This window comes from Bos indicus x Bos taurus, chromosome 2 (genome assembly GCF_003369695.1).
Source record: "Bos indicus x Bos taurus breed Angus x Brahman F1 hybrid chromosome 2, Bos_hybrid_MaternalHap_v2.0, whole genome shotgun sequence".
Classification (NCBI taxonomy): domain Eukaryota; kingdom Metazoa; phylum Chordata; class Mammalia; order Artiodactyla; family Bovidae; genus Bos; species Bos indicus x Bos taurus.
Window position 1 is genome coordinate 105,874,550 of NC_040077.1, and position 25,860 is coordinate 105,900,409.

Here is a 25,860-nt window from a genome sequence, read left to right on the forward strand (position 1 = left end):
CTGTCTGATCTGGCCGCACCCCCTCCCCTCCCTTGTCTGCAGGCAACTCCGAGAGAGGACTTTCTACAGCACCCGAGCCAGCCCAGGGCTCACCATCTAGTACGTGCCCTCTAAGTATTTGGGAAAGAAAAGAGAGAGAAGGAAGCAAAGGAAAGCAGAAGGAGGCAGGGCAGCAAGGGAATGATGGGTGAAAAGCAGCTTTCGTTGGGTATCAAAAGCATTTGATCAATGGAAGCTTGAATTTCCTTTCTTGGACGTGGTTAGATCTTGGGGTCTCACCAGGTCCACCTAACTTGCACCTGTCTGCAGGTCTGGCAGGAGAGGAAGCAGGGAGAGTGGTTGGGGGGGGGGGGGGGGCGCGGGGAAGACTGCACATTCCCCTGTTCCCGGGGCTGGTGCTTGATATTTGAGCGCAGCAAGAGGGCAGACGTGCCGCTCAGGCCACTGGCCAAGAGCTCTGCGTCTGCTCCGAGTGTGGCTCCGGTTTTCCAACCTCCACCCGATGGCAGAGATTACCGAGGACCAAAGGCACATTCAGTCAGGAGGGTATTGGTTTACTGAATGTTCCGTGGGCAGACACTGCTCTCCAAGCCTGCCAGCTGCCTCGCAGAGCAGGGCCAGCTCAGGGTCCGAGGGCATCAGCACATGCCCCGCCCCACCCGACCAGGCCAGCGCCAAGCAGGTGGCTGGCAGGTGCTGAGGCGGTGGAGTCATCTTCTCTACCCACAAGGTCAGGCCGGCCCTACATTTAAATTCTTGGCACTCTGATCGGTCCAGCAGGCCAGGAGGGAACTCTCTCTTGGGGGAGTAGAAGGGACCCAGATCCTCCTCAAGAAGTCATCTCACCCCCCGCCTCTGTCACTATCTCTATGGAGACCACCCCACACTGAGGCCCATGTCCCTTGTTTCTCGACATCTCTGCCCAAACAGGCCAGGAGGACAAGGGCCTGACCTCCCTGCCACAGCTGATCGACCCCCTCACAGTCCGGAAGTTCTCCCAGGTGGCTAACTCAGATCCCTCCTGCTGCAGTCTAAGCCCTGTGATAGAACAGCGACAGAAGTTGAAGCTTCCCATAACAGCTTTGAATTTCTCTCTCCCTGCCCTTTCCCCAACCCCTGACCCTGACCAAACCAGAAGGGCTGCCCCCTCCAGCAGTCAGGTTAGGACTTCCCAACAAAAGTCAGGCTCTTGGGGGAGTTCCCTGGTGGTCTAGTGGTTAGGACTCTGCACTTTCACTGCCATGGCCCGGGTTCAACTCTGGTCGGGGAACTGAGATCCCACAAGCCAGCTGCACGAGAAAAAAATAAATAAAATAAAATCAGGCTCTCAGCACCTGTGCTTAGAAACCCCTTAAAACCCCCTTCTCAGAGACAAGGGGCAGACGTACCACTCTGGGACCCTTGGACCCTTTTCCTGAATTATTTGGGACTACCTGCAATCTTGTCCTCCTCTCTTTTACTGGTTCTTCCACATCTTACCCCAGAGTTCAGAAGGCAAGAATGTCACACCCTGTGAAAGTATGTCAAGGGCAAACATTCACCATAGTGCTCAAGTGTTCTTCCAAGAGGGCATGGAGGCTGTTGTCCCCATTAACTGCTTTACTCCATACCCAAAGGGGCCACGTTCTGCTACCCACCCACCCCCACCCTGCCTCGCCCTGGGAGATACAGGGCCATGGGCCATGTAGGTGGCTGAGGCAGCCAGGAGGCAAGACTCGTGGCTTTGGTGTTGCCCCACCATCCAAAGACCTGAAACCCAGCCTCCCTCTCTGTGTGATGGGGCAGGTGATCTAGACCAGTACAGGCACCAGTTCCAGGGCTGGAAAGAGATTAGATGAAGCAGCCTAAAGCATTTCAGGCTGCAGATGTATAATCTCAGATTAGGATTACAGGAAGCAGTATCCCTGATTGGCTCCAGACCCCCATCCACCCCAGAATCTTGCCTTCAACATCTACTAAGGGTATTGTCTGAACAAGGTCCCTAACCTCTCTGTGACAGCCTCAGTTTCCTCTCCTGTAAAATGGGAACACTCATAAGCAGGTGTTCATATGGAAGTATTTGGGTCCCAGTTGTGACAGAGGCCCCAGGAAAATGAATAACACATTCCAAAAGTAAGGCAGGGCTTTAAAAAGGGATGACTGACATCAAGACATCAAGAAAGTTAAAAGCCAGCCCACAGAATAGGAGAAAATTTTTGCAAATCATATATCTAATAAGGGACATATTCTCAAGATATAAAAAAAAACTCTTATAATGATAACAAAAAGACATAGAATCTGAGTTTTAAAATGTATAAAAGATGTAAATAGATGTCCCTTTAAAGAAGATGGCCAATTAACAAAGATGTTCAACATCACTAATTACTAGGAAAATGCAAATGAAAACCACAATAAAACACCGCTTTACACCCACCAGGAGGGCTAGAATTCCAAAGATAGAAAATTACAAGTGTTGGTGAGGATGTACAGAAATTATAGTCCTCATACATTGGCTGGTAGGAATGTAAGATGGTGCAGCCACTTTGGAAGACAGTCTGACAGTTCCTCAAACAACTGAACACTGAGTTACTATCTGCCACGACAATTCCACTCACAGACATCTACCTGAGAGAAGTGGAAACATAAGGACACGCAAAAATTACACGCGAATCCCCACAGCAGCATTCTACACAACAGCCAAAAAGTGGAAACAGTGCAAATATTCACCCACTGATGTGTGTGGTATGGCCACACGATGGAGTATTACAAAGCAAATCAAAATGAACCAATGCATGCTACAAAATGGATCAACTCTGAAAACATCATGCTCAGTGAAAGAAGGCCACAAAAGATCACGCACTGTATAATTCCTTTTACATGAAATAAGCAGAACAGATAAATCTATAGAGATAGAAAGTAGATTAGGGCGGGGGTGGGGAAAGATGTGGGGAGTGACTATTAATGAGTGAAGTCTCTTCTAGGTGGGTGATACTATCCTGAAATCAGATTATGGTGATGGTTGTACAAGCGTAGATATACTAAAACCCACTGAACAGTATTCTTTAAATAGGGGAAGTTATGGTATTAAATTACATCAATGTAATGTCATTTCATTATATTTGATTATATTATATTAGAAATATATATTAGCTGTTTAAAATTTTTTAAAGACAGAGATGGCTGAAAACTGTTTGTGGCTCTAAACTACCCCTCTCCCCACCCCACCCCCTCAACACACACACATCCACGTCAAGTGAATGAAAAGATAAGGAAGTGGGGGATTCTAACAGGCATCTTGCAGAGAAGAGTTGTTTTGCCGCAAATGCCACCTGCCAGGGCTTTCCCCTCATCTCACGGAGTCTGCTCAGCTCAGTGTCAGTCGGCTGGAGCAGGAAAACGTGAGAAACAGGCCTGGCACAGACCCGGAAGTCTACACAGTGAGAAGCCGACCAGGGAACAGACAGGGGATGCGCTGGCCACCTCTGTCCCTGGCTTTGCTGAGCCCAAGAGCGCCTAAGGCTCCTGCAGACCCAGCGGAGAGAGCCAGCCCCCGGACTGCCTCAGATCCTGTCCGAGAGGGCCCCCTGCAGGGCTGAACCACCTCCGCAGAAGGAGGTGGAGGGAGCAAGGGATGCTCGGCCGAGGAAGGGTCCCGAGCCTCTGATGCAGCTGCAGTCACCCACCTAAAGGAAAACATGAAGAGAGACTCTTCGGGAGTTCAAGGTCTGAGAGGGGGGTGTCCTCCAAAATGCCCACAAAAGTGCTGCAGGAGGAAACAGCACTCGATGCCTCCAGAATCTTGCTCTGGCAAAGAGCTCAGGCGTCATATCACCCAGACCTGTGTCCCCACACAGAGCAACCTCACAGTGGTGCAGGCAGGCAAGAAGGCTCCCATCCCTTCCCTGTTTCCCCTCTTCTCATCTGTCAGGAAAACAGAGAGGAAAACCTGCTGAAACACCCCCACCCCTCACACCCATACCTGGTGCCTGGTAAGGGTGGACAAGCGGGAAGAACTAACTCTGGGTGAAACATCAAGTTCACTGGCACTGGGCATATTGATTACTGCCCAGAGGCTCTTGTATTACCCAAGTGTGACTAGAAAAGGCACACGGGACTCTCCCTAATGTCATCTGGGGGCAGAGCGAGCTTTAAAACCACATCCTACAAGTGCCACTTTTTCTGCCTAATGGTTACAAAACAGTAGCCGCCTGTGGGCGTTTGAGGACAACACGTAGGCAGTGTTGCCAGGCACAGGGTTGGCACACAAGGCCAGCTGTCATCTAGTCATTGTCTTTGTCATCATCAATGTCATCGTTGGGGAAGTCCTCTTAGGAATCCACCCGCCTCAATTCACTGATAAGGAAAACTGAGAACCAGAGAGGGAAAGTAACTTTTCCGAGGTATCCCAGCAAGTTGGTATCAGAGGCAAGTCTCCTGATTTCCAAGAGTGGGGCTCCCAGAACAGAACCAGCTACAGATGGTTCCCAGAGAGTAGAGGGACCAGGGGAATGTTTTTTCCTAAGAAGAAAGACCTTGTATCCAATCAAAATCATACCTCTATCTTCTTTCCCCCAGTACTTTAATAATAATAATAACAGACACGATTATTGCCAGCATAGTATACACCAGGCACTCTACTTTTCACATCTCCGCACATCTTCACTCACCGAGTCTTAATGATAATCCTAGGAGGAAAGCGCTATTATTGTACTGATTTTACAGATAAGACATCAGAGAGGCAAAGTGACTTGACCAAAGAACACAATTATAAACAGAGCTTGGAACCAGATCTTCTGATTCTCAATCTCACAGTCTTAATCCCTAGAGTAGACAACAGTCTGTTCAACGATATTTCTGTCCTCTTGCACGCACAGATTCCCTACCCTCTTTGAAGTTAGGCATCGATCTGTGACATGTTTTGGCCAATGTAACATGAGCAGAAGGAAAGCATGTCTTGTCCAGACTGAAGTAGCATGCAAGTCCCAGTGTCCTCCACCTACTTTAGCAGCTGAAGTGGACACGCCTGTGACATGAAGCCACTACCAGCCCGGAGGAAGAAAGATGAACAGAGACCCCTGCCAATCCCACTGGACTGGCATCATGAGCAAGTAATACACTTCTATTGATTAAGCCACTGAGAATTGGGGGCTGTTTGTTATGCAGCATAACCAAGCCTCTCCTGACTGACACAGCCACTGAGCAATGCTGCTTCTCAGTACAAGTTCAAGGGAGGGAACCTCTGCACATCCATCTTAGCTCCTCACCAGTCACAAAAAGGAACAATGAGCTCAATGAAATGGAAAGAATTGCTAGCTACCCCAACATCCTCATTTTACAGGAAATAATAAAGGTCTAAAGAAAAGGAGTTACCAAAGACACTCAAACCTCCTGCCTCCCAGGCCAACATCTGTCTGGGTCTGTCTGCCCCTCCATGTTTCTCACTGTTTCCTTCTCCTTTTCACTCTCTCCCTGTTTGTGTGTGTCTCTCCCTTCCTCTTTCCTTTCTCTCAAAGACAAATCAGAATCCTTGGACAAGCCCAGCTGATGAGAAGTCACTATAGACCAGGGACTCCTGGCTGCCATTGGAGAGGCTCTTCTCCAGCTCAGACAAAAGACTGTGCAGAGGAGATGGGGGTCCCATGGAGTCAGAAGCTCTCCCCCAAGGAAGGGGCCTCTGCTCCTCAGGGAGCCTGAGGATAAGAGACTTGGATGAAAAAACCAGCCCCCTGTCACCAACCCCTGGCTCCGGTGGGGCTACCCACAGAAACAAAAGAGGGGCCGCTGGTTTTTCCTGCAGGAGGAAAAACCCAGAAGAGGGGTGGTGAGCAGTCCCCCGGCCATCTTCAGCCAGGACAGCGGTCTTTTCTTTTCTCCCTTCATTCTTCCGTTTGGCTCTGAGTGAGCTGCTGCCTTACCAGCCCCAGTCCTCTTCCTCAGTCCTCTTGTAAGTCTTGAGAAACTCTAATCAGTGAAATGTCCAAGGAGGTGGGGGAAGGGAGGGAAGGACTGGGTGGGCAAAGAGGCAATGCAAGCCTCGTCCACCTGTGAGTTTCTCGGCAGTGGGAGGCAGCCCACACCCCTCTGGCCTGGCACTTGCTTCCAGGAAGGCCTGCCCTGGAACACTCTGGAGGAGTCTGGAGACAGCTCTGTGCACCATAGGCAAAAAACACAGCCCCGCTCCCACCCACGACGAGCTGAGATCTGGGCACGGGGCTTTAGCACTCAGGCCAAAGAGCTAATGGGGCTGCTGGAGGCTGTGAAACATGGTGTCAGCTAGAGTGCTGAACTGGCAGGCTCCAGACCAAACCGGAGAAAGACAGCAGGCGGCTCATGGGAGACCAGACTGCTCTCCTTGCCTCCACCACCCTAGACCTTCACTTGCTCCTCATTCGGGACCAAGATTCTAGGCATCCAACTACAGAAAACCCAGCAAACCCCTTCCTAGATGTGATAGACTGAACCACCCTCCACTAAATTGCTGTGTTGAAGTCTTAACCCCCAGGACCTCAGAATATGACTGTACTTGGAGACAGAGTCCTTAGAGGGGGTGATTAAGTTAAATGAGGTCATAAGGGTGGGCCCCAACCCAACACAAGTGATGTCCCTAAGAGAAGGTGAGGACTCAGACCCGCACGGAGGGAGGGCCATGTGAAGACACAAGCGAGGAGTCAGCCGTCAACAAGCCAAGGGGAGGCCTCAGGAGAAGCCAGCCCTGCCCGCACCTTGATCTCAGACTTCTGGCCCCAGAACTGGGAGAAAATGAATGTCTGTTGTTTAAGGTAAACAGACGTGGTACTTTGTTGTGGCCGCCAGCACAGACTAGGACATCAGGCCCTCGGGTCCACCAGAGGGCTCTGCTCCCAAAGGAAGGAGTCCCTGAGATGACAGGCACCCCCTCCTCCCCCCAGCCACCCACCCCAAGGCCTGGAACCTTCTCTTCCCAGAAGGTTCTTCATTGGATTCTTCACTTTTCATCATTACCCTCCCAAACACCCCACTTCTGGCTCAAGTACAGAGGAGCAAAAATGACCCCAGGCAGCACAGTGACTACAGCCTCGGTCCACCAGGCAGAGGTACACTCTCCCTTGATTTCTGCTGCTACTTTCTGGCCCAGTCCTCCAGGGAAATGGGCTGCCCTGCAGGGCACCCTGTCATCTAAGGTGAAGAGTGAGGGGTGTGAGGACGGGAAGAAGCTGAGATCCAGAGGGAGAGAGGGATTTGGAGCTGATCCCTGGATCCACATGCCAACCCACCTCTGATCTTCATACCCTGGGTGAGATCGCTGCCCTCCCCACGTGCGGTGTGGTCATCACGCAATGCAGTGGTCACAGGGTGGGCTGAGGTCCTAAGGGAGTTCCACACATGGGGATGCCTCCCCCTTGGGCAGGTCCCTTCCCCTGCAGAGCCTGATCTGGGAGGACCAGCCTTCAGGGACCAGAAGTCTTCACACGATTTCTTCCTTCATTTAGCCGCTGAGATTGACGGAGGACTCCCTGAGGTAAGGGGCAAGCGTGCTGAGTGCCCCGGGGTCACACGTTCTGAAGTGGAAAACTGCACGAGGGTCCAGGGGGTGGCAATGCAGGCAGCGAGGGAGGAGTTAAACAGAGCAGTTGCTCACAGGCAAGGTTAAGTCGGGGTCACCGGGAAGGCTTCCTGGAGGAGCCGGAGCTCTGACCCCAGCGCTGACCGCCTCTCACTGCAGGGAACGCCGAGGTGGGGCCCAGGCCAGAGATGACCTTTGTCGCCAAGACCTGGACTCAGTGCCCTCGCCCACCACTATGAGTCACCCAGCGGACTCCAGAGGCGACTGGCCGGCCCCTCCTACACCCACCCCCAATGGGCCTGACGTAGGAAAGGCAGACAGCCTCCAGAAATGTCATCACCCCACCTTGCATACACCACCGCCTCTGTATTTTAAGAGGCCAGTCCCTCAGCAGAGGCTGTCCTGAGTGAGCAGCCTCTCCCGTAAGGGGGACAGGGGGACCTCAGGGAGGTGCCTCAGTTATTCCCGACCCCAAAGCCCTGCTAAGTACCTGCCACAGGTGACATTCTGTGTGGCCCTGCGTGTAGCCCCCTGTCCTGAGAGGCAGGGCAGGCGTGACCTGGACTGCCTGGTGGTGACTGTAGGGGGCACAGCAAGTAGAACACTCAGCCAGGCTCAGCAGGACCCAGGTACCGCCACAGACCACACACCCAGGACAAGCTCTGCAGACAACGGCCAGCCGCGGTCGGCACTGGGGCTCCACGTGGGATGTGCTCTTTACTAGTGAGGCAACCCAGGCAGGTCGCTTAACCCCTCTGCATGTAGTTCCCCATCCAGGCAGGAGAAGAGTGCCCACCTCACACGGTGGCTGTGGGCATCAGATGAGACGGTGGCTATCAAGCGCTGGGCATCGTGCCGGCATGTGGCAAAGCCAGAGCTGACTCCCAAGGCCAAGGGGCCTCCTCCCTTAGCCCTGTGGGCAGACCCCTGAGGTCATGGTCACTACTGACATGGCAGAGACTCACAAGGAAACACAGCAGGCAGGCTCGCTACAGTTCCTGCTCCCTGAAAGGTACTCAAAATGAACTGTCGACAAAACCCCTGTTTTACAACAGAGTAAACTGAGGGCCCCAGAGGATGACACCTTGGCAGAGGATTTGAACCCAGAGAGTTTGGCTTCAGGGACCACACTCTTAACCACTGTACAAACTGCCTCACACGAAAACTGATACAATAGCCCAGGGACGTGGGTACTGCCACCATCCCAAGTTTATAGATGAGGATACGAGGAACACGAGACGTGAAATCATTTGACCAAGGTCACAGAGCTGAGGAGGGGACACCTGCAGGGTGGACATGCATGCTTGAGCCCTGCACTCCAGCACCTCGGGGTCAGCCTTCCTTTCCTGGCCCAGCGGCTCCCTGGGGAACACACAAAGCCATCTCTGGTAGCACATCACACCCCACAAGGCCAAGCCCCAGCTCCACCGAATAGCCAAGCCCCTCCCAGGCTCCAGCGTGAGCCATCTCTTGAGTGCCCCCAGAGTCTTGGGGGTTAGGCACCCTTATCCTAGCTAGCATGTGCGGAAACCAGGCCCACAACCAGGAAAACAGACACAGGACTCCTGCTTCCCTCTAAGACCAGAGAACTAGCCAGAAGAAAATGCAAGCTGGATGGCATGACCAACTCAATGGACACGAGTTTGAGCAAGCTCTGGGAGATGGTGAAGAACAGGGAAGCCTGGCGTGCAGCAGTACATGGGGTCGCAGAGTCGGACACGACTCAGCAATTGAACAACAACTAGGCCCAGAATCTAGAGCCTTCCAGAAATGCTCCAGCCAGGAAAAGCAGGATGGAGGTTAACAATCACTGCTCCCACCACAAGGCCACCCGGCCAGCTCTCCTGTCCCTGTGGGGCATGCAGCCCAGCAACAGCGGGGAGCACACAGTGGGACTGGGATAACGTGGGGTGTGCCCAGACCATGCGAAGTGACCCCCTCAGCCACCCAGCCCCCAGCCTAGGCCAGCAGGCCAGGGAGGAGGACGGCTGGGCTGAGAGCCACTCCCTTTGCCTTCCCTTCCCACCCTCGGGCATAAGGCCAGCATCTCAGCCTCCAGACAGGAGCCCCTCTGTCCCTACAGGACAGGCTGACCTTTAACTGGCCTGAAGGTCCCACTGGTTCCATCCCCCTGCCTGGGGGAGCAGATCGGAGGAGAAAGGAGGATGGGTAAGTGGGTGGGAGAGGAACCCAGGGCCTCCCTCGCCCCCTTCTTCCTCCCCCTTCCCCGCCTCTGGTACCAGCCTCTGGCTCCTTCCGCCCACTTCCTTCCCTCAGGCTGACTCTGACCCAAGTCCCATCCTTCCCGTAGCCCCTCCTTTCCCCTTAATTATTTTACCTTCTGTTTGCCTGGCACTTTATAGTTTACTAAATGCTTTTACATTTATCATCGCATTGAATCCACACCAGGGAGAGATGGAGAGACATTGAAAATTCCTTCAGACTGCCAAGTGTTCTTGTTAAAAATGCAAACATCCCCAGGATGATGAACAATTAGGTTGGCAGCCACCGGTACCTCAGGACTGATTCATTGCATCCTCTTCCTCCTCCCAGCTACTGGGTTCAAGCGGACATGATTGGAGGGAGGAGAACTTTGGGGGCGGCCTCAGCATAGTGAGTCCCTGGTGGCTCAGAGGTTAAAGCATCTGCCTGCAATGCAGGAGATGCCGGTTTGACCCCTGAGCTGGGAAGATCCCCTGGAGAAGGAAATGGCAACCCACTCCAGTATTCTTGCTGGGAGAATCATGGAGGGAAGAGTCTAGTAGGCTACAATCCACGGGGTCGCAAAGAGTCGGACACGACCGAGCTACTTCACTTTCACTTTCACTTTTCACTTTCAGCAGAGTGGGCAGGGCTTAGTGTCTGGGCCTCTGGGGCAGGAGAAAGAAGAGCAAGAACTAAGTAGGTACAAAGACAAACTTGGACCGTTGCAACACTGCACGTGAACTCTCATCAAACCCCAAACTCTAGCCCCACCATCACCCTCATCGCACTCCCTCTGAACTCCATCGCTCATTCTGGAGTGTCCAAGGTCAGAGAGAGAAACTTTATGCAGAAAAACGCCAAAAAGACTTTCAGGGTGGAGTCAACAAATCCAAAACCTTGGAGACGGAGGCAGGGTGAGGGCCCCTGGGCTACCTAACCCAGCTCTGCCATATGGCCCAGGGTCCCCTCCCAAGGACCAGCGTCAACAAGGTGCAGAAGCACAGAGACTGGGTGCTGGTGTCCTTGAATGAACACAGGCTGGTCATGGGTATAAATCAAAGGGGGTCTCAGTTACCCCATCTGAAAACTGATGGGGGATGGGGAAATAAGCCTGTGACCAAACCCCAGACAGGGCGTCTCAAGAGTTCCTGAGCTCCAGACAAGCTCACTTCAGAGGCCCCGCATATTCAAATGAACCACATAAATCAACAGAATTCATACATAACTCTCAAGAGCTGATATGAGTTGTGAATGACCGTATGACATAATGCTAGGGTTTGCTGCTAAATTAAACATGTATTAATTTCATTTCTGCTGCTTTCTTTTCAAATTTTGGAGCCTACCAGTTTGTTTCCAGCTCACAAACATTTTCGTTGGCTGTTGATGAAAGCCTGTGGGCCCTGAACACTGTGTCTACATTCCTGGTGCTCTGACCCCAGAGAACTCAGGCAGCGAGCCTGGAGAAATCCAACAACAGGGTTAAAAGAAACCTAACAAATGCAGTGTTTGCAGCACAGCAGGGTATCTCAAGCTCCATGCAAGGCTACCTCCTCCAAGGAGGCCTCCCAGACCACTCCAGATCTCAAGAATCCTTCCCCTGCCAATCTCAGAGCATTTGCTGCCTATGAGACTCATTTGGCACCAAGAATACACGCTTCTGTGGCTGGTTTGCTGCATTCTTTGGCTCTGCCTTCTTAGCTTAACACATTCGTGTTTGGTTTTATCTTCCCTCACTGAACCGTGAGCTCTCAGAAATGCCTTGGACTTCTCCTCTGTCCCCCCGACCCTCTGAACCCAGTACGGTATCACAGCAAACCAAGAGACCCAAGGCCATTTGAGCAGGGCTATGCAATTGCAGAGGGATTAGAAGTCACTGGTCCCACCTACCCTCCATGCCATCATCTCGATGCCCATTGAAGTTGTCATAGGAATCCCAGCGGATGAGGGGGTCAGAGGTGTTATAGTCCACGGACACGCTCGGGCCATTCTCCAGGTGTTCCATGCCTTAGAAAATGGGAAAGGAGGAGAAGATAGCAAAGAAAAAGAAAAAAAAAAAAACAGATCAGCAGCTGGAAAAACAGAGGAAGCCAACAAGCTCCCCAAGGATGCTCCCTAAGGGACTTCTCATTTTCTTGACCATGCGGGGTGGAACCAGTGGCTTAAGTTGGATGGAGAACCCAGGAGTCTGGTTTCTTACATTCTTGAAAAAGCTCTCACCAGGTCATAAGGGTAAATCAGGACAGCAGCACTGAGCATCAAAGACCCCCCAGAACAGAGCTGGGGGGAAGCTCTCTGGCTGGGTGGCTGCCTCTTTCTCTTCTGTGCCCCAGGGGCCCTTGTGACAGTGCCAAGAGTCCAGAGAGGCTGGCCCTGGAGTCAGAGGGGAGGGTGGGAGAGACTTGCAGTGGGCTGCACGGGGCCAGGGACAGCAGGCAAGTCACAGCCTTGACACTGAGAGGACACAGGTCATCCCAGCCATCCCCCTGCCCCTCCACGTAAGAGGCTCTCTCCTCTAGGCAGAAATCTGAGGAGAGAGGCAGAATCTCGCCTACACTTTCAGAGAAAGCCCAGGATGTGGACAGAAAAGCTACAGGTCCGGCCTTCTGGGGTGAGTTACCCTTCTGACCCAGTAGTCCCTTCTTTAATCTCCCCAGAGTCCCTCTGTCTGTAACCTGACTTCATCTCTTCCTATTTGGTTCCCAAATAAGATGGCGAACAACTGGTCTCCACATATAACCAGTCTAAAGGCTTAACGGCTATTATTAAATTGCCCTTCTCATCTTCAGGTTGAATCACCTCAGTTCTCATAAATACTTATTGTCCATCCAGCACCTATGAGTGTCCCCTGGCCACTCATTCCATCCACCACGGCCCTCAGTCTCTGAATATAATAGGATGATGACTTAATGGGGCCAAAATAGTTTATCCAACCCAGCACTGGTCTACTTTTTTATTTTTACTATCCAGAGATTAAGTCACTGGTTCATGTTTAGCTGGGGGTCCACTATGATACCCAGATCCTCTTCTGCTGGTCTGCCTCTCAACCACAGGTAACTTGATATTTGTAGAGCAGACCAGTGGGGAAAGGGTGAAGGTGAGCTGAGGTGGGGCAGGGCTGGATGGAGGGAAGGGAGTGAATTAGTGGGTTCTAACTCAGCTATTACCTTGAATTTTCTCTGGTCCATAAGAAAATACAAATTCAACTTTGCCGTATTCTGGAAATCGATCGTCTGAAAAAGGAGAAGGAAAACAAAAATGGGCGGTCAATTCCCAGAAAAGGACTCCACACAAAGTTTTCTTCTAGAAAGGATTAAAGTAATATATGTATTTATTGTTGTTATCTAGTCACTAAGTCATGTCTGAGTCTTTTGCGACCCCATGGACTGTAGCCCTCCAGACTCCTCCGTCCATGGGATTTTCCCGGCAAGAATACTGGGATAGGTTGTCATTTCCTTCTCCAGAGGATCTCCCTGACTCAGGGAACGAACCTGCATCTCCTGCAGTGGCAGGCATCCGATTCTTTACCACTGAGCCACCAGGGAAGCCCAACATATGCATACACGGTTGATAATATAATAAATAATATGTACGATGATGGTAAGTCTCCTGCTCACTTTAGTCCAGTCCTACGTGCCTAAGGTAACCGCTTCTTACCATTTCTATTTTCTGTTCTACTAGCAGCTACCTCTAAGACTCTATATAACAGCCACAGTTTTTATGCCACTATTTTTAATCAGTTTTAAGTAATCTTCATTGATGCAACACGATGAAGATAAATAATTTGGACCACTTTTAATATTCCCACCTCCCTTCTTAAATCTTGTTATGATTATTAATCACCCTTCTGATTACCTCTGAAACTTTAAATATTGGAGTTGAGCCTCTATTTCTTGATCTGTCCATTTTTGATCGTGTCCTGACTCCCTCCCTACAGGGGGAGAAAATTTTTGCCCTTCCCTTCCCCCACCTTCCCACAACCCCTTTTATCTTGTCAGTTATTCCTTTACCTTCCTTGTTAGGACTGATACCATTTACATTCTCTTCTGCAAATGTAACAGCATCTTCTGTGTTTGCCCTCCTGGCTCTGGTACAGGGAAACCTCTTCATAGAAACATCGTTCTCCCTGCGTGAGCCAGACCACACTGGGGGCTCAGGCCTCCCCTCCTCGGAGCTCCAGCTCCATGCTCTGATCTCTGCCTGAACCCAGTCTGGACACAGATCACACCCACCCTTCTGCTTGTCAGAAGGGAAGTTACAGCAGGGGTGGCTTTCCCTCACTGGACCACCTGTCACGCCCGTGCACATCTCCATCACTGCAGGCAGCACTTCACAGTATCACGTGTGTGTGTCTCTTCCTCCCGTAAGACTGTGAGCTCCCTAAGGATAGGGCCTGACTCCTTTCTGTTTGTATCGCCAGGGTCTAGCACGTGCCGGGCACATACGGACACTCAGGTGATGCTGGTGGGTTTATAGATAGATGAATAGATGGGTGAATGGATGTAGACATGTCCCAGACCTGAACATGATGCAGATAAAACCTAATGGATAGAGGAAAGAAGCAAAGAGAGACAGCTCCCTGATCACCCCCCTTCCCCTGGGAAAACGGTCACCCTTCACTGCTGCCGCAGCCCCTCCATTAGGTCCTTCTATCCAGTGGTATAATTATTCCTTGTACGGCTGCCTGTCTACTCAACAAGCCTACCCTTGAAGGCATCGTCAAGGTCCTCCTTCCCAAAGACAACTCCCAGGTCATGGATGGCACAGGTGTGGAACTGCACCCTGAAGATGACATCTCGGGCTGGGCTCCGGAACTTCTTGTGGTAGCACTTCAGCTGGTGGGAGAGACAGCAGAGCCCATCAGGGGCCCAGAGGTCGGAAGTTAGTCCCAGGGTGCCTCCTTATCAGCTCCATTTCTGGGCCCCAAACCCACTGAGGGAGCGGTCACTCATCCCCAACAGGACCTCAGAGCTCTCTGGGGAAAATTCCAGAACAGCAGAGGTTGGAGGCCAGTCCTGCCCTGTGGGGACAAAACTACCCTCCCGAAAAGTTCCTGCATGTAAAACATAGCCAATGGAAATTTGCTGTATGACTCAGGGAGCTCAAACCAGGGCTCTGGAACAACCCAGAGGTGTGGGAACAGGTGGGAGGTGGGAGAAAGGTTCGGGGGAGGGGAATATGTACACTTAGGGCTGATTCACGTTGATGTGCAGCAGAAATCAAATCCATATTGTAAAGCAATCATCAATCAATTAAAAATAAAATTTTTTAGAAAAGAAGTTCCTGCACAACAGTCAAAATGGAGAAAGCAGAAGTGGATTTAAATTGCAAGTGGAAGGAGTGAAGCTGGAATTGAGGCAGTCCCGGTCACCAGCGGGAAGCCTGGAGGTAACAGCTCACACAGAGCCGTATTTCCCTGGAGGTGCTCCAGAACAAGAGGAAAGCCCAGGCAAGGCATATCCCACTGTGAGGAAGTGGATGGACAAGGACCTTCCAGGCTGGAAGGCCTTGCAGGGCCCCTGAGAGCCAGTCAACGCCCCCAAGGCTGGTGGCCCACCAGGAGGGACACACTTATCCAAAGAGACAGGAGGGGAGCACGATGAAAAAAGAAAGAAAAAAATAAACGGTTGGGGGCAGGGGAGAGCTTGAGACGGAGGAGCGACTCACCAAGATGTCTCCCTTCAAGAGCAGCCCAGGCTCAATGGTGATGCAGATGCTGGTCTGGCTGTCTCCTTGGACGTTGCTATGGGAGAGAGGCGGGCAGAGGGACAGAGGGCTGCTACGGGGGCTGAGCAGTACCTTCTTCCAGCGGCCCCTCCACCAGGGGACTGTCGGGAAAGCTCACTGATGCATCCCTCAGCCCTCCTCCTAGAAAAGGTTCTAAACACCCCTCCAATCCCTGTCCCCAGTCCTCAGCCTCAGTTCTCCAACATTCCTGGCCTCTCATTCCTGCGGAATACCTACTAGATGCCAGATGTGTAGACAGGTTGCATGGCCTGGTAGATCCGGAGAAATGGTCGACACCCTGTAAAGGAGGGGTGGTGTTAGCCAAGACAGCAGAAATAGCCAGAGGAGGAAGGGGGAGAGGAGAGATGCAGGAAGGAAGGACCAACCAGGAGGAAGAAGAGTGAGCAGGGGAAGGAGGAAAAGAGGAAGGAGAAATGGGAAAAGAACAAGGGAAAAAATGCTAACTTTTCATTAAAGGCATTTTGAGGGACTTCCCTGGTGGTCCAATGGTTAAGGATCTGCCTTCCAATGTTGGAGACACGGGTTTGATCCCTGATCGGGGAACTAAGATCCCACCTGCCACGGGGCAACTAAGCCCGCACACAACTAGAGAGAAGCCTGCATGCTGCGACGAAAGACCCCATATTCTGCAAGGAACCCCAATGCAGCCAAAATTAAATAAATAAATCAATATTTGTAAAATAATAGAGACATTTTGAGTTTAAGAACGTGGTCATATCCAGCGTCACCTGCCGGCAGGCACTGCCAGTATTAAACCCACTTTGCAGATGAGTCAACTGGGGTGCAAAGAAACAGGAAGTGGTACAGTTGAGATGCCAAGCCTAAGACTTGGCTGCTAGCCAGCATTTTTACCACCTAACAGTGCCTCCTCAGAGAAGGAGATGGAAGACAGGAGGAAAATGGAAGCCAGGGGGTTCAGAGAGTTACCTCCTTTAGACTCGAAGTTGGGGATGCCGTGCATGATCACGTGGTGCAGAAACAAGGGCTTGTTGTTCATTTTGATGGAGCCAGAGAGCAGGCCGCTGAAATAATGCACGTACCTGGAGCAGGGAGGGGGCGGCTTCAGCCAGGGAGGCCTGTGCTAGAATACAGCCATCCTGTTCTCTTTCTCCCCAGCACACTGCCCTAGGTGGCCCTGCCGACTCCCACCATCTCCATCAACCCCCAGGTCTCCTGGCACCTGGGGTCTTCTCCACCCTTGCTGCCTGTACAGGTACCGATACACCTAGAGTGGAGTCCAGCCAAACCTCCCACTTGGGGTTCTCCAGCGCCCCCTGGTGGTCAATGTGGCCATCTCTTTCCTGCTTCACTCCCGGCCCAGGAATCTCCAGCTGGACCAAATTTCCTCCCACACATCCCTGACAGGCATCATTTAGCTGTTCACTACAGAACAAGGCAGGATGATCAACCATCAAACAGCTCTGACACCCTGACCCCCAGCCCAAACCAAGTTTACATTTGTACCCACAGGCCCCAGTTCTGTCCCTACAGACGCACCAGCCACATAACAATATAGCAAATAGTAAGAGCTTAATAATTTTAGTCCTTCGCTTTTTCTTGCCTGGAGAATCCCACGGACAGAGAAGCCTGGCGGGCTACATCCAGTGGTCATCCATCCACTGAAGTGATTTAGCACTCATGCAAAAAGGGTACAAAGTTACTCTATAGCACTTCATTTGATACTGAAGGATATCTAACTTCCATTAAGTAGTCCTATCTTTAGAGTCAACATTCCCCAATTCCCTTAACAAGGATCTCGCTAGAAGACTGGAAGGAAAAGCCACCCGCACTCCTAGAAGAAAGGGAAAACTAATCCAGAAAGAGTCATGAGCCTCCCCAAAGACACAGCAAGAGGGCACAAAGGTGAGAGGGGAGCAGGTGGGAGGAGCAGGGAACCAGTCTGACTCCGATGCATCTACTAGAAGGAGGGGCCAGTCCATTTGGTCAGTGCTTCCTCCTCTCCTGACTGGCCAGAGGATGCCACTCTGGGTCAGCTGGACCAATCAGAATGTATTCTGATTTGAGGTGAGTGGGACCAGAACCCTCATGACCTTGACAATGGTCTCGTCCTGACTCTCAGCTCCTTGGCCTACCTCCAGGCCTGTGGGCCTCTGTCCCTGGGCTGGGGTGGGGCCACCTTGGACTACCCTAGCAAGATAATCTGATGGGCAGCACCAGCTCCTATTCAAGCCCCTACCCAGCCCCCAGCCCCGTTGCTCAAACCGGAAACCTGGAATGGCAGGTTCCTATCAGATCTTCTGATCGTGCCAACAGGATGTGTCTGTGTGCTGGGGACAATGAACCCGGGGGTGGGGTGACAATGAATGGGGGAGCTGCAGGCAAAGCTCCTCCCTCCCTCTTTCCCTGCCCTCCGCTCCTCCAGCTGATCCAATCCCTGGAAGTAACACTGACAAGGCGGGAAAGTGGCAATGAATGCCACTTCCCCAACGGTCGCACTTCCACATTTGAGCACAGACAGAATTACCCACCCATGAGCAGATGCAGCTACAGATATGAGCGGCAAGGCAGATACAAGGCAGATAATATAAACACAGACACACACACCCCCCAATGGCATGCTATGTAAGCACACACTGAGCACGGTGGAATCCTTGAACCATCCTATTCCTGAGAGTAACAGTAATCCCTGTCCTCCAGGCTTTTAGCTGCAGAGATGTGACTGCCCTGCCCACACCCTCCACGCCACATCGTACCATCATAAACATCATGCTCCTCTTATCTGAATTTAATCTTTTAAGGCCAAGGGCCAGACTTGTGACCAAGGCCACCAGCCATATGTAGCAAGCCAGGATCTTGAACAATTTTTGATATTCTAGTAAAAGAACTCAAAAAAAGAACTGTAGCAGCAAGCCAGGATCTTGAACAAATTTTTGATAATCTAGTAAAAGAACTCAAAAAAAGAGCTCCAGCAGTTCTTTCCTCCCTGGGAAGACTCTCCCTGACCCACTGCTGCTGTGTCTGACAGCCTAGTCAGAATTTTCTGCACAGAAAGATATTTCCTTTCCGATCTCTGACCCAGAAGCTAGCTACCCACTGCCCTGTGCTGGTTGTGAGGCTCTGGTGGCCTAAGGACTCATTCGCTTCTGCTTGGGCTTCCTCTACAATGACAGGAACACAATCCCCAGCGGAGCCAGCACACTTTTAGCCAGGCAAGATGGAGGCGACGGGGTGTGACTTGGGAATCCCCTGCCTGGAGAGGTTGGAAAGCTCCAGGACCTGCAGCTAGGAGGTCCTGCTTTGCCTGGTCAGTGTTCCAAGGGGCTGGAAAAGTCAACGAAACACCGCGGCCTTCATACCTGCTACCTGGACCCTTTACCTCAGGCCTTCACTCATATGCTTCCTTCTCCCTTCTCAGACCTCACCTTACATGGCATCTTCTCAGAATGGTCAGTCCATTGGAATCAGCCTCTCACATCCACCCCCATCACACTCTCTAGCTCATCATGTTCTATTTTGGCTTTTTCCCCTTCAAAGCATTTATCACTGTCTAAAATGACCCTGATGGTCTATTGTATAAAGTTCTCAACAGAATAATCAGCTTACTAAGGGCTAAAGATCATCCTGTTCAAGTAGATATTGCCAGCACTTGGAACATTAACTAGAGTATCAAAAATTTACCAGACGAATGAAGAAATCCATTCCTACCCTGCTTCCTGCATGGGCTGTTGTGGACCACATCGTTGAGAGCCCTTCGTAAAATTTTAAAGCTCTCACAGCAGAAAGGGACCCTCATCATGAATGAGTGTCTGTCACCTCCTTAGAGCAGATGGCAATAACTTTAGCCTCCTGCAGACCCATCCAAACACAGGACCAAGAACGGCACTGCTTTCTCATACAAGCTGTCTTCTCACACCCCCGACTCCCTACTGCTGGGCCCGCTGCTCTCTGGCACCAACCTCAGGAGCCAACTGCTGTGCCCCACTGTGGGCACACACAGCTGCCCACAGGCTCCTGAGTTCATGCCCCTCCAGGCTGGACCTGAACATGCATGCTTGGCACACCACCACATAGGTACACTGTGCAGTCCCATGGGTTCACGAGGCTGGTTCCCACATACAGCGCACACACACACATGTATGTACTGGGCCAAGAGCCCTGGAGACCCACCTCCTCTGGGATGGTTGGCCAATGGGTACAATCTTATCCTCGTAGAACCGTTTCATCGCAAACCGGTCCAGGGCCTGGTCGGCACTGTGCGGAGAGACAGGTGGTCAGAGGAGCCAACTTCCACGATCCCCCTGTCCCCCTACCCCTGCTCCCCAGACCTGCAGAGCCCTCCAGGCACTCTGTCCTGAGATACTTTCAAGAAAGGGTTGCTCCAGCATCCCTCCCTCCTGTGTGCTGCAATACTCAGCACGGGGGCCTTAGAACCAGACATCCTGGGAGCCCGTCTCAAGTCTACCACTGACTTAGTAGCCCCTGGTCTTTGGGGCAGGTTACTTAACCTTCCTGAACCTGATTTTCCTTTCCTGGCAAATGAGGTGATAACTATGCCTTCTTTGAATGTTGTTACGGCAATTGAGAGAGATAACATCTCTAAAGAGCTTGGCACATGTGGGCCCACAGTAGGTGCACAGGCAGTGTTCACCATTAAGCAAAGATTAAGCCGGGTCAGGTTTCTTAAAGTCATAAAACTACCGTCCTATTGGCAAGCCCTTCAGAGAACACTCTACTCATCCTCGAAGAGGTCACTTTATAAAGAGACAGATCATATAGCTCCGCCGTTCTAGACTCTCCACCAATGTCCCTCTTAGAATAAACCCCAAAGTCCTCACCAAGGGTTGCAAGGCCCCTGGACTCTGCCCCCTTGCAGCTTCACTTCCTAGTCTTTGTCCCTTCAATCATTCGGCTCCAAACATGCCAGGCCCTGGTATTCCCATTGCTGGCATTTGCCCTACTCTCTTCTCTGCCTGGAAGGTCCTCTGCCACCACCACCCCCCAGACCACATATGAGTCAGTCCTTCCCAGCCTCCTGCCACTTAATTCCAGTCTCTGCTCACATATCACCTCCTGGAGAGACCTCCCCACTGTCGTGCTTCAGTCTCTGTTCCCAAAGGACTTGCCTCCTGCCCTTAGGGATGTGTTTGTTCACTTATTTAACACTCACGAGGGCAGTGGCCCACCTTTGCCCACTGCTCTATTCTCAGCACCTAGAACAGCTTGCACAGTGACTGTTCTGTAACCATTGTCAAATGACAGAATGAATGGACCAACTCCTCTGCCTCTCTGCAAAGCCAAATCAGAATGGAACCCATGGCTGGCTGTTTCCTGTTCTTGCTGCAAACTCCAAAGTGGGAAGATGCCCGTGATGGCCAGAGGCAGGGGCATGGATGAGAAAACGTCTAGGTGGCTCAGCTGCACCCAGATGTGTTCCAACATTTCCTTGTGACTCCCTCGCTGCTCTTTGGGGTAAATAGAAGGCAGTTTGGCAAAGGAAAGTGGCCCCAAGAAGCCAGCTGGATGGGGCGCCCATGCAGGGTCTGCCTCCCACAGCTGCCCCCCGACCCTTGGGGCCCCAGATAGGAGGATGGTCTCTGCTCTATGCTACCCTCTGTCCAAGGGCCCCTACCCCAGAGCTGTGGGCAGGGACTTTCTCCTTTCTGGGGGCTCCTCACCCTGTCCTCAGCATCTCTTGTCTCCTCTGTCCTCATCCTCCAATTCCAAGGAAGGCCGAGGCCTTGGGTGGGTGGGGAAGGGGGTCCTGCTGTCAACATTCAGAGAACAGGAGACTTGGGTTCTCTTACCTGGCAGAAATGTTGCTGTAGTGCATGTAAGCCGCGATCACAACGCCGATCCTGCCTCGGTTTCCCTGAAAGAGCCCCAAACACAAAAGCCTTCACTGTTAAGGCCGGCCCTCCCACCCCAGAGCCCAACCAAAAGCCTTAAAGAAAAGGGGCTGGAGAGAGGGGGAGTGGCTCTCAGACAGAAAAGGAGGAGGGAGGAAGCAGGTGGGGCTGAATCTTAAAAAGAAGAAACAGTAGATTATCCACCACACCTGAGGGCCCCACAGGCTGGTAGACCCCGTTTCTCGTGGGTGCCGCCCCAGACAGAATGCATTATCCCCAAGAAGGAGAATACACACAAAGTTGCACACTCACACAATCCAATGACACGGGCAGGTACACGCACTCATCGCACACACGCACCGTGCCATCCCCGCTCTGACCTTGTTGTGTAGCACGACCACGTTGTGGGGGTCTGCATTGAGCCAGGTGTCCATGGCCTTGCAGACGCTGCAGATCTTCTCCAGGGCCGGGGTGTGGAGGTCGGGCCAGCCAAATTCCAGGACCTGTGGCCCAAGCCATGAGTAAGAAGTGGCAGAAGCGCAGAGACCCAACATGGGTAGGGGACGGTGAGGGGACGTTAGTTCCCGCCCTGCCCATCAACCCTACTCGGAGGCAGGGGTGTGGAGGCTGAGGACACTGGTCCAAGACTTTGTTCTGACACCGCTCCCTGTGGGGCCTCAGGTTAGTCACCACCTCTACCCCAGCCCCAGCCCCAGTTTCTCACATGTGTATAATGCAAAAGCTTAGCACCCCCGAAGATCCCAGGTCCCTTTCACACAACTTTGACCTTAAGACAAGCTCTCCTCCCACACACCCCAGGGGCTGGCTCAGGGAGGAAGAAGGAAAGCGGAAGGCTGATCACAGCTCTTTCCCAGGCCCTGGACACACAAAGCATCAAGTTTTCAGGCCAAAAGGGGCCTGAGTGGGACAGAGAGTAGACCTGAATAGCAGTCATCAGGTTCCTTCAAACTTTAACTCACAGAACTTTAAAGTACAAGAAAACCTGTGTTCAGAAGGACCCAGAGAGCTGATCTAATCCAGCCCATCCACTTTTAGACAGGCAAACCAAGGCCCAGAGAACTCTGCCGCCCACCCAAGGTCACACAACGACGGTCACTGGACTCCAGGGGCTGGAGCGGCACGCAGAGCCCCTCCACACACGCTCACTCAACAGCAGGTGAAAGAATGCTGGCTGTCGGAAGCCTGCACTGGCGATTCCCAGCCAGGGCAAATCCAGAAGACTCGTCATTAAGACTGAAAATCCCACAACCGCAGCCCTGCCCCAGGAACTCTGTGTGCACACCACCAGAGGCAGGCCTGGGTGGAAATGACTGTACTGAGCTTTGCTTTCTGTAATTCATATCACAGAAGCACTATGCACTTTTCTATTTTCCAAAGAGAAGGGAGCACAGTGACTTTGAACAGGCTTTGCAAACAGTCACAGCACTTTCCTCCAAGATTCTAACATGGGATCTTCAGAGGAAGGGAGCCCAGGCAAGGAGAACTCCCCCCAAAAAACCCCCAAACAGCACAGGCTCACCTTGGCGTGGAGCTTCGTGATGTCAGGTCTCCGCTCAGAGAGGTTGAAAAGCTAGAAGGAGGAAAAGGAAGAGGTTGTGAGAAGGCAGCCCTTTCTCTCTCTCTGTCTTCCCTGCTGGAAATTCTACTACATGAACACACATGAAGCCCCACCAGACACACACAGACTGATGGGAACCAACTACAGGTTCTCAGGATGAACAGGGAGACAGAGACAGGTATGCAGACACTCAGCCCCGCCCCTGGATGAGCAAACATCCTGAACTGAAGGTGAGAAGGGGATGGAATCTGTCTTGGGCCCCATAGGCCACCCCCAAGGTGGGTGTCTCTCCACACTGTATGGAGATCCAGTGGTGGCAACTGGTAAGCATTTGGCCATCTCTGGTCTCTACTTCACATGGTGCCTTTAGAAACCCACCCCATGGAGATGCAACTGCTATGTGGTCAGACACCCTCTATCAAAGGGTGCAAATCATGCTGGGTGGACCCTCTCAGATCCTTGACCTCCCAGGAGACATCCCCTGACACTTGACCACATCCCACGGGAACCCCCCTGTCTCTGAATTCCTGTCTTCCATCTCTGGAGGAGGCAGGCAGAACTCCCAACATCCAGCTCAAGGCCTGGGAAACTCAAAGGCCTCTGTGATATCTCCTGGGGAGAGAAGAGGACCACAGAGTCTGGAATGGGTGGGACAGAGTGGGGAAAGTACAGCAGAGACTCATGGAACTCTGGACTCCTGAAATTGGGCAGGATCTTAAATGGCTTCTGGTCCACTCTTCATAGGCTTCCCTGTTGGCTCAGTCAGTAAAGAGGCTGCCTGCAATGCAGGAGACCCAGGTTCAATCCCTAGCTCGGGAAGACCCCCTGGAGAAGGGAATGGCAGTATTCTTACCTGGAAAATCTTATGGACAGAGAAACCTGGTGGGCTACAGTCCATGGGGTCGCAAGAGTCAGACATGACTTAACGACTAAACCACTACATTACATCACTCTTGAGTCCCATAAAGGAATATGCTTTATGCCAGTAACAACAGCTACCACTTGGGTGTTCCCAGACAGCCAGGCCACACTAAGGACTTGACATTTGACAAGCTGCCTTAATTCTCTCCACAACCTCTGAAATAGATAGTGTCATTAGGCCCATTTTACAGATGGTATCCTAAGGCTTAGTGAGGCTAAGTGCCAGGATCAGACAGTTAGTAGGAGCAGAGTCAGCATAGAACTTTCTGATGTTTAAAGCTGGATGTCTTTTTTTTTTTTTTTGGCTGCGCCATGCAGCATGTGGAATCTTAGTCTCCAAACCAGGGATTAAACCCATGTCCCCTGCAGTGGAAGTATGCAGTCTTAACCACTGGCCAGTCAGGGAAGTCCCTAAAGCCACACTCTTAACAACGTCCAACATAGCTGACGGATGGGTCTCTATAGAGGGTCGAATGGTGTCCCACAAAAATTCATGTCCACCCAGAACTTCAGAATGTGACCTTATTTAGAAACAGGTCCTTTGCTGATGTAAGTACTCAAGGGTCTGGTGATGAGATCATCCTGGCTTCAGAGTGGGCCCCAAATCCAGTGACTGTGTCCTTATAAGAAGAGTAGAGGACACACAGACATGGGAAGAAGGACGGTCATGTGATGATGGAGGCAGAGACTAGGGCAAGGCGCCTATAGGCCAAGGAGCCACCAGAAGATGGGAGAAGGCAAGGAGAATTCTCCCCTACAGGATTCAGATGGAGCACGGCCCCAGTGACACCTTGACTCGGACTCCTAGCTTCCAGAACCGAGGAAAAATTAATTTTGTTGTCTTAAGCCACCTAATTTGTGGGAATTAGTTACAGCAGCCCTGGGGACCTAACACAGTCCCTACACCCTGCCTCTGCTCTCTCACCGTGGCACAGCCGGTCCATGAGTCCAGCCCACATGTACCTTCCTATAAAGTGGGCCTGAGCCCTCCTCTGGGGCCAGGATAGCTCCAATCCCCTGGCCAGCCTTTCTGACCCCCATAGTGGGTGAGGAGTCGGGGATAACCTCCTCCACATTGGTTGGGAGATTCTCCTGTCCCAAGTACGATTCTGTGTTCAGCAACACGAGGTCCCTCAAAACACACCCTGCCACAGCTCTGCCCTAAGACTTCTCAGAGGTGCTGACAGTGTGACACCTCTGCTACTTCCTGACGCTGTGACCTCAGGCAAATACCCCACCTCTCTGTGCTCCTGCAGTAGCTGCTTCCTAGGGCTGTAGTGATGTTAAATACGTGGGAAGGAGTTAGGACAGGGCCTGGATCATCACAGGTGCTCAATAACATGAGCGTCACCATCAGCGTCCCTCCTCCTGGTCAACACACACGTACACCCACACACATACAGACACACCACATGCACACACACCCACTTGTACACATATACACACAAACATACATACCTATACACATACCTATACACACACTTGTACAGACACACCACATGCACACACAACCCACTTGTACACATATACACACAAGCACACATACCTATACACATACACATATAGACACACCACATGCATACACACAGCCCACTTGTACACATACGTGCACAAGCACACACATACGAACCACACATACCCATAAACATGCAAACACACAAGGACAAGCACACACACTCCACGGTACACATACATGCACAGGCACACATACCTATACACACACACGTACAGACACTCCACATGCACACACACACCCCACTTGTACACATACACGCACAAGCACACACACACAGTACAAACCACACATACCCATACACATGCACACATATAAAGACAAGCACACACACACACATACAGACACACCACATGCACACACACACCCCACTTGTACACACACATGCACAAGCACACATACACACACAAACCACACATACCCACACATGTGCACACACAGGACAAGCACACACAATCCACTGTACACATACACATACAAGCACACAAACAAACCACACATACCATACACATGCACACACAGGACAAGCACACACACACACGACTTGGCTCAGATGCTGTGTCCCAGC

At 51.7% G+C, this 25,860-nt stretch overlaps 1 protein-coding gene across 12 annotated transcripts in view; it reads right to left on the reverse strand.

Annotated features, from left to right (window-relative positions):
• Positions 1–25,860, reverse strand: part of TNS1 (tensin 1) — a 216,272-nt gene that overhangs the window by 72,474 nt on the left and 117,938 nt on the right. For all 12 annotated transcript variants that reach the window (XM_027567210.1, XM_027567200.1, XM_027567247.1 and 9 more), the window contains 10 exons: positions 22,820–22,870; positions 21,660–21,782; positions 21,238–21,302; positions 19,601–19,684; positions 16,400–16,512; positions 15,689–15,749; positions 15,392–15,467; positions 14,430–14,559; positions 12,892–12,957; positions 11,615–11,731 (listed from right to left, as the gene is read on the reverse strand). In XM_027567210.1, coding sequence (XP_027423011.1) covers positions 11,615–11,731; positions 12,892–12,957; positions 14,430–14,559; positions 15,392–15,467; positions 15,689–15,749; positions 16,400–16,512; positions 19,601–19,684; positions 21,238–21,302; positions 21,660–21,782; positions 22,820–22,870 — 886 coding nt within the window. The remainder of the gene's footprint in view (positions 1–11,614; positions 11,732–12,891; positions 12,958–14,429; positions 14,560–15,391; positions 15,468–15,688; positions 15,750–16,399; positions 16,513–19,600; positions 19,685–21,237; positions 21,303–21,659; positions 21,783–22,819; positions 22,871–25,860) is intronic.